At 45.0% G+C, this 13,112-nt stretch overlaps 1 protein-coding gene across 5 annotated transcripts in view; it reads right to left on the bottom strand.

The window, feature by feature from the left end:
- Positions 1 to 22: 22 nt before the first annotated feature.
- The window catches only part of AGK (acylglycerol kinase), a 57,527-nt gene continuing 44,437 nt past the window's right edge, over positions 23 to 13,112 (bottom strand). For all 5 annotated transcript variants that reach the window (XM_006133374.5, XM_006133375.5, XM_006133376.5 and 2 more), the window contains 3 exons: positions 9,606 to 9,676; positions 4,325 to 4,409; positions 23 to 2,886 (listed from right to left, as the gene is read on the bottom strand). In XM_006133374.5, coding sequence (XP_006133436.3) covers positions 2,749 to 2,886; positions 4,325 to 4,409; positions 9,606 to 9,676 — 294 coding nt within the window. In that variant the 3' untranslated portion in view covers positions 23 to 2,748. The remainder of the gene's footprint in view (positions 2,887 to 4,324; positions 4,410 to 9,605; positions 9,677 to 13,112) is intronic.

The raw sequence follows: 13,112 nt of genomic DNA, 5'->3' as shown, positions 1-13,112 counted from the left end.
AGTCTTTTACAGACTTATCTCCTCAGTCAACTGCTCAAATATTTTAGGATGAATTTAATAAGATCACTTGAAGACATTTTTCATTTGTTCTTTCTCTATTTTAACCTTTCATCCTACCTCATTTTCACTGGCATTGGCTATGTTAGGCATCCAATTGCTGCTAACCTTTTTGGTGAAAACGGTCATTTAATGCTTCTGCCACTTCCACATTTTCTGTTACTAAACTCCCTCTCCACCCCCAACTGAATAATAGACCTACACTTGCTTCTAATGTATTTGTAGAATGTCATCTTGTTACCCTTTGTCTATAGTTAGTTGTCCCATGCCTTGGCCCTTCTAATCTTAGCCCTATATACAGTGTTTCTTACCATTCTTTGGAATTTGACCTGGTTTCCACTTGTTATAGCACGAACCCCAGGTTATACCAGGGTGGGCTCTTGCCATGCTTCTAATCTTTCCTATGCAGTGGATCGTGTGCTCTTGTGCCATTAATAATGTCTCTGAAAAACTGCTCTCACTCTCTCGAAACATTTTTCCCCTTAGACTTGCTTCCCATGGGATCTTACCTATTAACTCCATGAGTTTGCTAAAGTCTGCCTCCTTGAAATCCATTCCCTATATTGCGCTGTTTTTCCTTCTACCCTTCCTTCAAATCATGAACTCTGCCCTTGTGTTATCATTTTCACCTAAGCTGCCTTTCAATCAGATCTTGAACAGCCTTTCCCCTAGTGGCCTATGTGTCTGTTCCACAGGGCTGATAGTCAGAAAGGGGTACCTTTACCCTATTTTACAGCTAGGACACTGAGTCTTTCTGTAAGTGGTGTGGCTATGGTCAGCCAGGAAGTTGGAACTAAGTGAAGTTCTCCCAAATCCCAGGCTTGCATCCTAACCACTGGGCCACTACTCCTCTGTGCTCTCTTAAGGGAGACACAGATCTAGCAAAATTCTGCAGGGGGGTTTCAGCCAGTTTCCTTCTTTACTAAACCATATTGCTCTAACCGTCCACTTGGTAGACAGGTGAATTCTGCTCCCCCCGAGGATGGCTGAAGTTATTCCTTTACTATTCGAGTAACTGAAGTGGAATGTGGCTTCCAGCGTGACCATTGAGCTGCAATGGTGCAAGCTGTACGGTTTCAGTGACACTTTTATTTCTCAGTAAAAAGAGCAGCACAGGCTTTTAAACGTTGAATTGTTTCCACAGAGCTGAACCTGTCTGAGGGGCCAAGAGGAGCTGGTACATTACAACAGCAGGGTTTCATCTGTTTGTTTTTCAACTATTAAAGCTCACATTTTAACATTACTTTGTTCTTGTTTTTCTAGCCCTGGACTATACTTACTTATTACTGTTTCATGAGGAAAGCAGAGGCCAGAAGCCTTTAAGTTCACTGACTGCTGAAACCAAACTAGTGCCTGTTTGTATAACGGGGGGTGGTGAATTGATAGACTGAGGTGGACCTATAAGTGACCACACATGCATAGCATTTTGTGCAACAGGGAAGAAAAGGGATAGCAAAACACCAGAACAAAATACCCCCAGGTAGTCTTTCCTCATACCAAGCTTCCTAATGACTTTTCCAAGCTGGTGGCAGGAGGTGGTAGTGGTGCACATTCGAGAGAACAATGTTAACTTGGAACCCACACTGAGCAAAAAACCCTTTTAGCAGGGCTAGTTACACTGAAAAGCACAGTGTTGCAGAAATGATAAAGGTGGCAATATCAACAGCATCATTCAGGCAGGGATGGATTGCCTACCTAGGACTGAGTTTACTCAGTTGATAGGTCCAGGCCCCACAAAATACATAAGCAGGTCATTACTCCTTTTTATATGCTATCCTAATGCAAGAACAAAAGGAGTCCTGGTTAGCAAGCAACATACCTAAACAGGCTCAAAGGCCTAATGTTATACAGTGTTGTTAACTAGTAGAATTCTGTGGTGCTAAGTATTTTTTAACAATCTAAAAAATAAATGTTCACACGCTGAAGCCAACCAGCAACGGGTTTGTTTTGCAGCCATAGTCTGCAACTATGAATGGAACAAAATCCTCTAAGTTTGGGGATGAGCTCCAGTCATAAGTTCTCCTTATGGAAGATTTTCAGTATCTGAAGTTGCAATTTTATTGTAACAGTATTTCCCCCACTTCAATAGCATAAGCTGAGGTCACGAGGAATATCTCTTGCCCACCGATACAGCACGACAATATGTAGGTTTTTTGTGAGTTTTATATGCCTGTCCCGGGAGCCTCCACCACTGATAAAAGGAGATGGGAGACCAGACTAGCTGACCCACATATCTGTTCTTGTGTAGCAGTTCCTAAATTTCATAGGCTCCCATTTATCGCAGCAGCTTGTTCATAGTTTTTTCATAAATCCCAGAATTCCCTGCTCTAAACACAAGTACGAAAGATGGCTCCCAATTCTCAAAACCACAGACATGTATTTCTTTTCACTTTAGTACAGACTTGCAATAGAATGGTAAGTTCAGTCTTACAGCACTCACCTGTAGCACTGTAAATGGAACAGTGATGGCTTCTTTAAAAAAAGACACCACTAACTTTAATCTGTTTCTCAGAGTCAAATTTATGCATTTTACCTCTTCGGTCCATGCCACAGCAGCCATTCCCACCAGTGTGCCATGGGCTTGGGTATTTACCAGCCAAGTAACTAATGACCAGAGGAGGTTAATCTGGTTAGCACATTCAGGAATGACCCCAAAGATCCTGATGAGGTTGGTCCTTCTGATGTGACTTCTCACTGCACTGCTGGCTGGAACATCTGTTCTCTCCTTCTGGGGTCACAGAAGAATTGGAGCTTCCGAGGTAACAGCTTCACTTCCACAGGCATGGCCTCGTACTCCTCACTGTCTATGCCAAAGGAGCCCTCAGTGCCCTGTGTAGAATCAAACGCAAGTCAAACTGTGGTGCTGTAACAGTGGTACCTGGGCCCACTTATGTCTCCCCTTAAAGAGTATAGTTGGGTTCTCTACGGGGCCTGAGTCAAGCTAAACCCCTCTGTCTTCCAGCCTGTTTAGTCTCACCTGTACACAAAGAACTGATGAGCACATAATATATTAACCAACTGCCATTTAAAATACTACCTCATTTAGTACTAATTGGCAGTTAGGCAGTAACTTAAATGCTAGATCACCTTAAGCTCTGCCCTATATAGATTTAAGGATTCTTTGCCCTTGGAATTACTACTTCCAGTTTGGCTGAGTTTTCTGGACATGGAGTGGAAACAGTGTTTATATGATAAATGCTACCTCACCAACACCTCTTGGTATTTTTAATTGTATTCATTCACACCCATAAGTCTCCTCAGTCTAGCACAGCTCTTTACTATTACACTGACAAGCAGTGGAGAAATCAGCAGTTAGAGAGTTTGTCTTGTTAACCGACCCCCTATTTATACTTCACTGTATCCACGCTTGAGCTGGACAGTCTTTTCATGTATTTTTAAAACCACAGGTTGTGATGTCAAAGCCACATGTGAACAAGGATGCTGGCCAATGAAAACATTCATTATTCAGTCTGGTTGTTTGGGTGAGGAATTTACCAGTAGAGCAAAGTGCCAAAGATTCTCTCAACTCCTGGGATGGGCAACTCTGCCAGGGTACGGCCCTTATTCTCCACAAAGCAGATGAGGTCTCTAAAGAGGATTATAATAGCTAAAGATGTGGACATAATCTTTTAGATCAACTGCAAATTCAGAGTTTAGTCTTCTCAATAAGATGTATTGGGATGTTAAACCCAAACTAACATCTACCCTGCTGCCTTACTTTTAGGAAGCAATTAAAAATCAGTTTGCTCAAACAATTCATCAGTGTAAGAGCTGCCAACTTATCTAAGGTCTTGGGATTAATATTGGTAGAGCCTTTTTGACTATTATTTCCCTCCTGGCCTCAGCACAGTTAGCAGGGATCTTCATAATCCCACACTGCTGCTCTGCATCTTTTCACAGAACTCTTTCTGGACTGGTAATCTAAAGATTTCAGTGCGTAGAGCTTTGCCAGCAGATGGGATGTGCAGACACCAAGATGTGAGCCCTAGCTGGAGGCCTTTTCCTGCACTCACACTGCTAATGTGTTGAAGCTTTTTACTGGCTGGATGGACAGGTCTGGAGCTGGATCTCACAGTTCCTACACTAGTTAGAAGACAGGTATAGTAGTGATACCCGACTCCCTACTTTGGGTCCCCATTTGACTTTGAGTTGCTGCACTGGAGCAATGAGGATAGCGTGACTGACTGTCAATACTGGGAGACAAGATTTCTTAGTAAGTCACACTGAGAAACAAGTTACTCAGCCTTCCATAATTCAGGCTTCTCACCTCTGGAAGCTGCAGGATGCATCTGCTGGCTTGGACACACTGACTTCCTTCAAGACACAACTGGGGGTCACACATCTTTTGACTCCTATTCAAATCAAACAAGGAAAAAAGAAATATTAGCTTCCAACAGAAGCAACCATGCTTAGGGGCACAAGACATATAGAGGGTCATCAAGTGCTTATTAATGTCATTTTCTCCTTTCGAAAGAAAATGTGAACGCCTTTGTGGTTGCAGTCATGTGGGACAGTTAGTGCTCCCTGAAGGCAGATCTTGCTTTCTGCCACACAACTGTCAATGTACCTCACTGCTGACCTTTGTTCTGAGTTTGTCCTGAGCAGCATCTGCCCACTGTACTATTTCATAGGATACATTTGTGATGCAGCTCTGCAGGTAAGTGGGCATCATTCCTGCAGTGTATTGTTCCAGTCAGTAAATAGTTACGTGACTGAATACAGAAACTAGACTCAGATGTACTGGGGGGTTTTAAGCTAGTGTTTGACAAAATCTCTTTATCACCAGCATAACATAAAACGAAGGTTGCTCCATTAGTTTCAATCCTGTTTGGAGGTACAAAACCCATTTATTTTACATAGTCTAAATAAAATGTGCACTTGCGCAGACTTAATGGCTACGTCTAGACTGGCATGATTTTCCGGAAATGCTTTTAACAGAAAAGTTTTCCGTTAAAAGCATTTTCAGAAAAGAGCATCTAGATTGGCACGGACGCTTTTCCGCAAAAGCACTTTTTGTGGAAAAGCGTCCGTGGCCAATCTAGACGCGCTTCTGCACAAAAAATCCCCGATCGTCATCTTCACGATCGGGGCTTTTTTACGGAAAACAAATCTGAGCTGTCTACACTGGCCCTTTTGCGCAAAACTTTTGCGCAAAAGGGACTTTTGCTCGAACGGGAGCAGCATAGTATTTCCGCAAAAAGCACTGATTTCTTACAGTAGGAAGTCAGTGCTTTTGCGGAAATTCAAGTGGCCAGTGTAGACAGCTGGCAAGTTTTTCCGGAAAAGTGGCTGATTTTCCGGAAAAACTGGCCAATCTAGACACAGCCAATTAGTCTGTCTCTTCTGTATTTACATGTCCTCCATTAGCCTTAGTATGCGAGCACCTCAATCTTGAATGTCTTTATGTGGCTACAGTGTGGTTAGGGAAGTACTATCATCCCCACTGTACACATGGGCAATGGAGACACAGAAAGGTTAAGCAACTTGCCCAGGAAGTTTGTGGCAGAGCAGGGACATGAATGCAGGTCTCCCCATCCCAGGCTAGCACACTGCCCTTTGGGTTCATCCTTCCTCTATAACTGGCACAAATAATACTCTGACATATTCAGATCCTTTTGTATTGTTCATTTATCAAGCATTAAGCTCATCCCTTAAGTCCCATTTACTTATGTGCTCTTTAGAGAGCCTCAGTGGCACACAGGCCTTTTGCTGGCCCCCTGTACAAGAGTGAATTACCCCAAACTCCAAAAGAACGGATGATTGCATGCCGCCTCCTGTTCCCACATGTCACAGACAGGTAGGTAAACAGAAAAACACAGTCCCAACCTTCATTAGTCTGTGGCTTTCAAGATGCAGACCAGAATAATCATGGCTAATTCCACTGAAACTGGTGGATTTGCTACAGTATTATCTGTTCAATATTTTTTATTAGGTACAAAAAGTGTAACAAGCTGATAAGAAAGAAAGAGGAGTTCTTCAAACATCTCTCAATAATGGAGTCATACAAATACAGAATCAGGAAAGCGTCCCCAAAAGAATTACGTGATTTTGGGAATGCAACAAAAATATCTAACAATAACAGTTTTCATTGGCAATGATATCCCCCTATATATGCTAAACTGTGTGCACACGCACACGACTACTCCCTGAATCACATCACCAATCAGAAATACAGCTGCTCCCCGAGTTACGACCACCTCCACTTACGACCAAAGTGGTTGTAAATGCGGATTCGAGTTACGAACAGCGATCCACACTTACGAATAGCACGGTTGCCATGTAACTCTATGGGATCCGAGTTACGAACATTTTGAGTTACGGACCAAGTGTTGATCCGTAACTCGGGGAGCGGCTGTACATGCCAAAAGAGAACAATTACCCACCTAGTCTGTTACCTAGTCTCTGGCAATGGCCAATGCTAAACTGTTATGAGGAACCCATCAAAATGAACAATGGAGAAATGCCTCACTTCACCTGGTAACCAAGCTCAATCATTTTATATAGTGCTCAAGCTAGAAAGTGGGGAAGGAAAACAGCAGTTTCAAGTGAGGCTATGATTTAATCACTTTTACTTCTCCTCAACCTAAATATTGACTTCATCCTAGCTGCAGAGGTTAATTATTATCCACGTCTCAGACCTACAGTCCCAGAGCCCTTCAAGTGCACAGGATGACCTAAGTCTCACTTTGCAATCTGACAGCATTCAGCTTTCTCTCCTTTCAGGTTCTAAAGTACCCACAACAGACTCTGCCCCTTCATTCTCAATCCAACTTCTGGTTTCTCACAGAGATCGAAGGGAGGGACACACTATCCCCTATACATGCTAAACTGACCTCAATGCCTACAAAAATGCACTTCCACAAACATCTCCAACCAACACCCTAGCTAGGTAAAAAGGGACAAAACTCCTCTATGCAAATGATTCCTCAAAAGCTTCGAAAGACAAGCTCCTCTGCTTTGGTGGCTGGCAGTAGGAACTCTGTGATGAGGTGGCTTTGATGGTGCTATCCATTGGGAGCTTTCCTTCAGGTGGCATTTTCTATTGGTGTCCCTCCCAGGGTCCTGGTTTGATTCAGCTTTGTTTTTTATAAACCAGTCTTCTCTTTTGAGGGCTAAAGAAACCTTCTCTCTCTATTTTCTCTTTCTTGATTTACCTTCAGAATTGTAGGGCCGGGGTAAAAGAGCTGTTGGGTACATGCAGCCAGCTGCATGGATTTACATTCTTCAAAGGCATGACTGTGTAACTGCAGTCACAGAATGTGACATACAGGAAACAGTGTGTGTTGGGTGTGCTGGTGACTGTGAATGGTTTTCTGACTTTCCATTGATTTGCTGGCACCTTCCTAGTGGTGAGATGTTCCAGACAAGACCACAATCTCCTATTTGTTTCCCTCTTCTGGTAAGGCAGATTCCTTTTGCTGTCAATGGTAACAGTATCAAACATTTCTGTACAGCACAGATTCAAAGAGCAGGCAGCCTATAGTCAACATGGAGGATGCAATTTATACCTAATGCCATATGAAGAATTATATATTCATAGTTCTGAAGATACTGTTTCCACTGAGGTAATGTGGAGTGCTCAAATAAGTTGCCTGTTGCTGCTATTAAAATACTGTAAAACAAGATACAGATGTGCAGTAACTATGTGACACCTAAAATCTGCGTACTGCATTTTCACACCTTTCTATCTGGTTTCACTAGAGGGAGCTCTAGGATGGGAAAACAGCAGCTGTACCCAAAAGACCAGCCTGCTGGAATAAGCAGAATCTGATATTGCAGGAGATTCCATGTGATGGTCCTTTAGAGCAGGGGTGGGCAAAGGAGCCTATGTGGGCTGGAGCCGACTAACAAGCCAGTGGATCTGGCCCGCATCCGCCCTGCTGCTCCTCCACCCCCAGGCCAATTGAGATCTGGGGATGGGGGAATGTGCAAAGTCTCCTTCCCCAGCCAGGGGCATGCAGCACCAGAGGGAATTGCTGGCTATTTTAAAACAGCTGGTGGTTCTGTGTAGCTGCCACATGCCCCTGGCAGGGCCATGGCAGGAGAAGAGAGACTTTGCATGCTCCCCCCCACCCCCAGGCCCTGATTGGTCTGGGGCAGGAGGAGCGCACCAAGTCTCCTCCCACTGCAGCCCTTAGAGGGAACCACCAGCTATTTTAAAACAGCTGGTGATTGTCTCTACGCACTGAGGGCAGGTGAAGAATTCACACACTCCCACACCCCCAGGCCAATCAGGCTTTGTAGGCAGGGGAGCATGAGAAGTCTCCTGCAGGGTGACCCCCTTTTAGAAATTATTGCCCTCCCCTGCCCGGGTGTGTCTAGACTACATGCCTCCTTCGACGGAGGCATGTAGATTAGCCAGATCGGAAGAGGGAAATGAAGCTGCGATTAAAATAATCGCGGCTTCATTTAAATTTAAATAGCTGCCCCGATCTGCCGATCAGCTGTTTGTCGGCAGATCGGGGCAGTCTGGACGCGACGCGCCGACAAAGAAGCCTTTCTTCATCGGCACAGGTAAGCCTCGTGAAACCAGGTTTACCTGTGCCGATGAAGAAAGGCTTCTTTGTCGGCGCATCGCGTCCAGACTGCCCCGATCTGCCGACAAACAGCTGATCGGCAGATCGGGGCAGCCATTTAAATTTAAATGAAGCCGCGATTATTTTAATCGCGGCTTCATTTCCCTCTTCCGATCTGGCTAATCTACATGCCTCCATCGAAGGAGGCATGTAGTCTAGACACACCCCCCTAGAGGAATCACACTCCACTTCAACAAGGAGTAATAATGTGGTAAACTTGGTACTGCGGATGCTTAGAGGAAGTAGGAAAGATCAGATCAGTGTCTTATGCCTCCTAGCAGCTCATTTAACGAATAAAAGAAATGCACATATCACAGGAGGGCATCCCAAGCAGAAGGGAGGTGGTGAGTAAGGTGATGAGAAGTATCCAGACCGCTTTCCCTGTACCAGGTACCCATGCCTGGAACCCCTGGTCTGCCCATGCAACCACTCTACTTGTTCAAGTCCCTCCTTAAAATGCTCTTCTTCCAAGAGGCTTTTCCAGTGGAGACCTCTCTTCAGAGATGTGTTAGTGAGATAAGGGACTGAAGCACTTTACCCCTTCCCTTAAAAACAGAATCCTGACACTAAAATAGAAGCATGTTGATTTCTTCTGCAGAAATCTTGCTGTTTAGATGAACAGTAGGGATGCAGAAGGGATGTTGCCTGGCTGCCTGTCTTTAAAGCACCTAGCCTCCTGATGGTGTTATGCCAATAACAATATCAATCAGTATTGGAGGGGGAAAGATTAGTGCAGAAACCATAGACGGTAGGGAGGGGAGCTCCAGCCGCACAACACTGGCTCTTGCTTTCAAAATAACAACAACAAAATAATATAAACCTGGATTTGAACACACAAAACCCAGAACCCCCACAAGCCATACCCCACTTTTGTCCTCTCAACATAATGGCCAACACAATCGCTTTTGTGACTTACCTAAAAAAAAAAAAAAAAAAAAAAATCTAGCTCACAGCAGCCTCCTCATTACTCACCCTCTATCTATGAAGTCTCCCTTGCCGACTGTATCCGCTTCAATGCAAATATTCATGAAATCTTCTGTGCGCTATGGAAAAGATTCAGAAACCAAACTGTGAATGTTTCTCTAGCATCACATCCTCTGTACTGAAGCATGTGCTTGAAGCCATCTTTAAGACAGCCCATTTCCACATCCCAAACTATCCCACAGAAAAGAGGGTTGGTTGGTTTTTTTTGTAAGGGATGAGAAAAATTTATTTTTTCCTCACTTAATGGTCAGCATTAGGTTAGAAATGATATTTAATGATTCCTGACCTACCATTATTCTGTACCAAACACCACATCACGTATTCAACAAAAAATAATAAATAGGACTGTCAATTGGCATTTCAAAAGGGGCAGCTCTACGGAAGCCCAGGATCAGCTGGAGTTCTCAGCTGACCCTGGCTCCGTGCAGTGCTGCCCCTTGGAAACACCAGAGTGCCCAGCTGATCCTGGGCTCTGTGTTGCACTGCCCCTTTGAAGCGCAGCTCTGGTGCTTCAAAGGGGCAGCACAGCATTAATGCCTGCAATTAACATGTTAAAAAAATTAACGCATTAATCCAGCCCTGCATTAATCGCAGGCATTAACACACATCAACTGACAGCTCTAATCCTCATAGATCATGAAAACACAGCAGAACTGTGTCAATGTCTGGAATAATTCAATAAATTCCTCTATATAATCAATATATTTGTGTCCCTATTCAAATGAGTCCTTTTTTAGCTCAGCCCCAGTTGTGGGTGGCACAGGGCCAGAGAGGGACAGACTCTGCTGTGGGCAGTGCAGAGGGTTTTTTTTTGGGGGGGGAAGATGGGGGAGCTCAGCCCCCAACTTCAGGTGGCACAGAGCTCAGAGTCAGCCCCCAAGCTCAGGGGAGGGGTAAGCCCCTAGGTTGGGGCGGGGGGTAGACCATGGGCAATGCAGAGTTTGGGAGGGGGGGACTCAGCCCCAGAATCAGATGTGGGGAAGGGTCAGTCCCAGCCCCAGGAGGCAAAGAGAGGGTGGCTTGGGTGAGCCCTGCTTGGGGGGTAGGGGAGGAGGAAAGACGGCTTAGACAAGCCCCCCTCCCCCATGCTGTTTTATTTTAAAAAATATGGTCACCTGGGAGGGAAGAGGGATGAGTGTCAGGGTTGTTTACTTCTCCCTTGGAGTTGGGACCTCTTAAGGTTTTTTTTCCCCCCTATCTCACTGCTTCTTTTTTCTTTGCGCCCTCTGGTGGCAGTTTGCATTACTGCGCCTTACCAGAGATGGTCTCTGAAGCAGCTTATGCTGGTTTCCCCTCTCTGTGATTAACATGCGTTAATCGCAGGCGTTACTGCCCATTGACAGCCCTAATATTAAACCATTTTTATTATTGTTTTACTGTTTATGCCATTGGGGTTTTTTTTTTGGCAGGGGGTTGGGGTTTTTTGCATTCTATGCAACTAGTATGATGAAAGCAGGTTATTCAGTCTGACTTCAGTTTTCAGTAGTTCGCTCAGGTTCTTACGTACTAGCACAATGCTGCAATGTGTAGCCAGCAAGAGATGCAAGAGGTTACGTTCATTCATTTTAAAAAACAATAGTCAATGGAGTTAAATATATCAATGATGGAAGTATTTCTTTTGGTCCTTCATTTTGTAAAAGCTTTTCTATTGCCAAGGTCGAATCGGGGTCAAAATATATTTGACATTTTCACTTTAAATTCCTGGCATAGCTGAACCATAGTCTTGATTTCTCAACTGGTACATGCTCTTACATAAAGCCTGTACTAGGAATGTTTACTCCTGGATCTATGGTAATGTTGGTCAGGGGAGTGATTTTTTAACATTTCTCTTATGGCAAAATCCCTAGTGTAGATTCAGCTAGACTGGCAAAGAAGTTATCTCATCTATGAAACTGGTATAAGCTGCACTGGAAAAGCACTCTGACAGTACAGTTTGAACCTCTCTAGTCCGGCAATCTGGTCTGGGAACATCTGTGGTCCGGCATGATTTTAGTTAGCCAGATGTCCGCTTATCATAAGCATGGCCAAGTTTCCCAGTGTCCCATAAAGTTTGTTTACAGCCACCCATCCTGACTCTCTCAGTGTTTGTGCTGTAGTTAGCTCTAATTTACCCCTACATGTCTTCTCAGAGCCCAGGAAGCAGTGGAAATGTTGGTAATGCTGCTAGATAATACTAATCTCTGATGGTTTGGCAAATTCTTTGGATTGGCACAGGTCAGGTCACTAAGATGCCAGACCAGAGAAGTTCCACCTATATAAGATGAATCTAAACTAGAAGACCTGGCTGATATAGCTGTACCTATACAGATACCAGTACACTCAATCTAGTATAGATTAGGCCTGAGTTTGGGGTGGGAAGGAGGAAGGAATGGCTCATTTTTATTGATATTATTCATTTGAGGTGCCTATGGCTGAGTAATCAGCCAATGTGACAGATTCCAAAGAGGGTCTCTATCCAGTCCCTTCAGGCTTGGAGGCAGGGGATGGACAATGAGCATTATATATGGTCTCAGGGATGAGCGTAAAAGCATGGATGACATAAGGGGAACAATATGGATGGGAATAAGACAGGATAAAGAAGATGCTTATTTAACGAGGTGAAGCGGCACGTAGGTAAACTGTTTTGTTCCTCCAGCCACTCACCCAAAAGATGGCCAACTCATGGGGTGGCACTGATGACTACAGTAGGGACAGCATGCCCATCCCCACTAACAAGTCAAAAGCCCCTAGCGCTGCTGCTGCTGCTGCTGCTGCTGCACAGAAAGGCAAAGGGAAGGGAAATGAAGCGGCAAGCAGAGGGACAGGATTATGGTAATGGAACAGTGAGCTCTTCACTTTAGATCACCGGTTCAAATCCAGTCCAGTTCAGTAGTGCCCAAGGTGGTTACCATCCAAGGACTGTTCAGTGGCTAGTGTGAAATGATTTGATACCTTCAGTCCAGTTCCTGCTGGTAGTCTGAGCAGGGAAGCCAAGGCTGCATGGAAATTAAACGACCCCTGCGCCACCACACTGTGGCATGTTGGGGGCAGAGCAGCCAGGGCACTGACAGCCTCCATGGGCCCTTGGACAAGGTATGCATGGGGACAGCTCCTGCTCCAGGAAGGGGCGAGGCCCTGGGTGTAAGGGGCAGGGTGAGGGCAGCCAGCCCTGCATACCGCATGGAGCACAGCATGCTGGCCCCCAGACAGTCCTCAGTGCGACCCAGAGCGTGGCACACCCCCAGCCCTTAACAGCGCCCAAAACATGCAGCACAGCACTCCGGCAGCAATTTAAAGGACCTGGGGCTCTGGCCCCTTTGCCTGCCTGCCTGCCCTCCTCCCTCTGTCAGCAGGCCGGCACTGCAGCACAGGGAAGGTTTCCCTAAATTGCCTGTTCTCTCTCTGGTCCCACAAACCAGGAGCTCTGATCACAATGTTGATTCAGCACTTCAGAACTAAAGACTTAAATCAACCCAGAAATCTTTGCTGTGATTTCATTGCTGTAACACAAGGACT

Source organism: Pelodiscus sinensis, chromosome 1 (assembly GCF_052426305.1).
Source record: "Pelodiscus sinensis isolate ZL-2025 chromosome 1, ASM5242630v1, whole genome shotgun sequence".
Lineage (NCBI taxonomy): Eukaryota > Metazoa > Chordata > Testudines > Trionychidae > Pelodiscus > Pelodiscus sinensis.
Note: the sequence above shows the minus strand (reverse complement) of the source record. Positions and strands in the feature narration are given on the sequence as shown.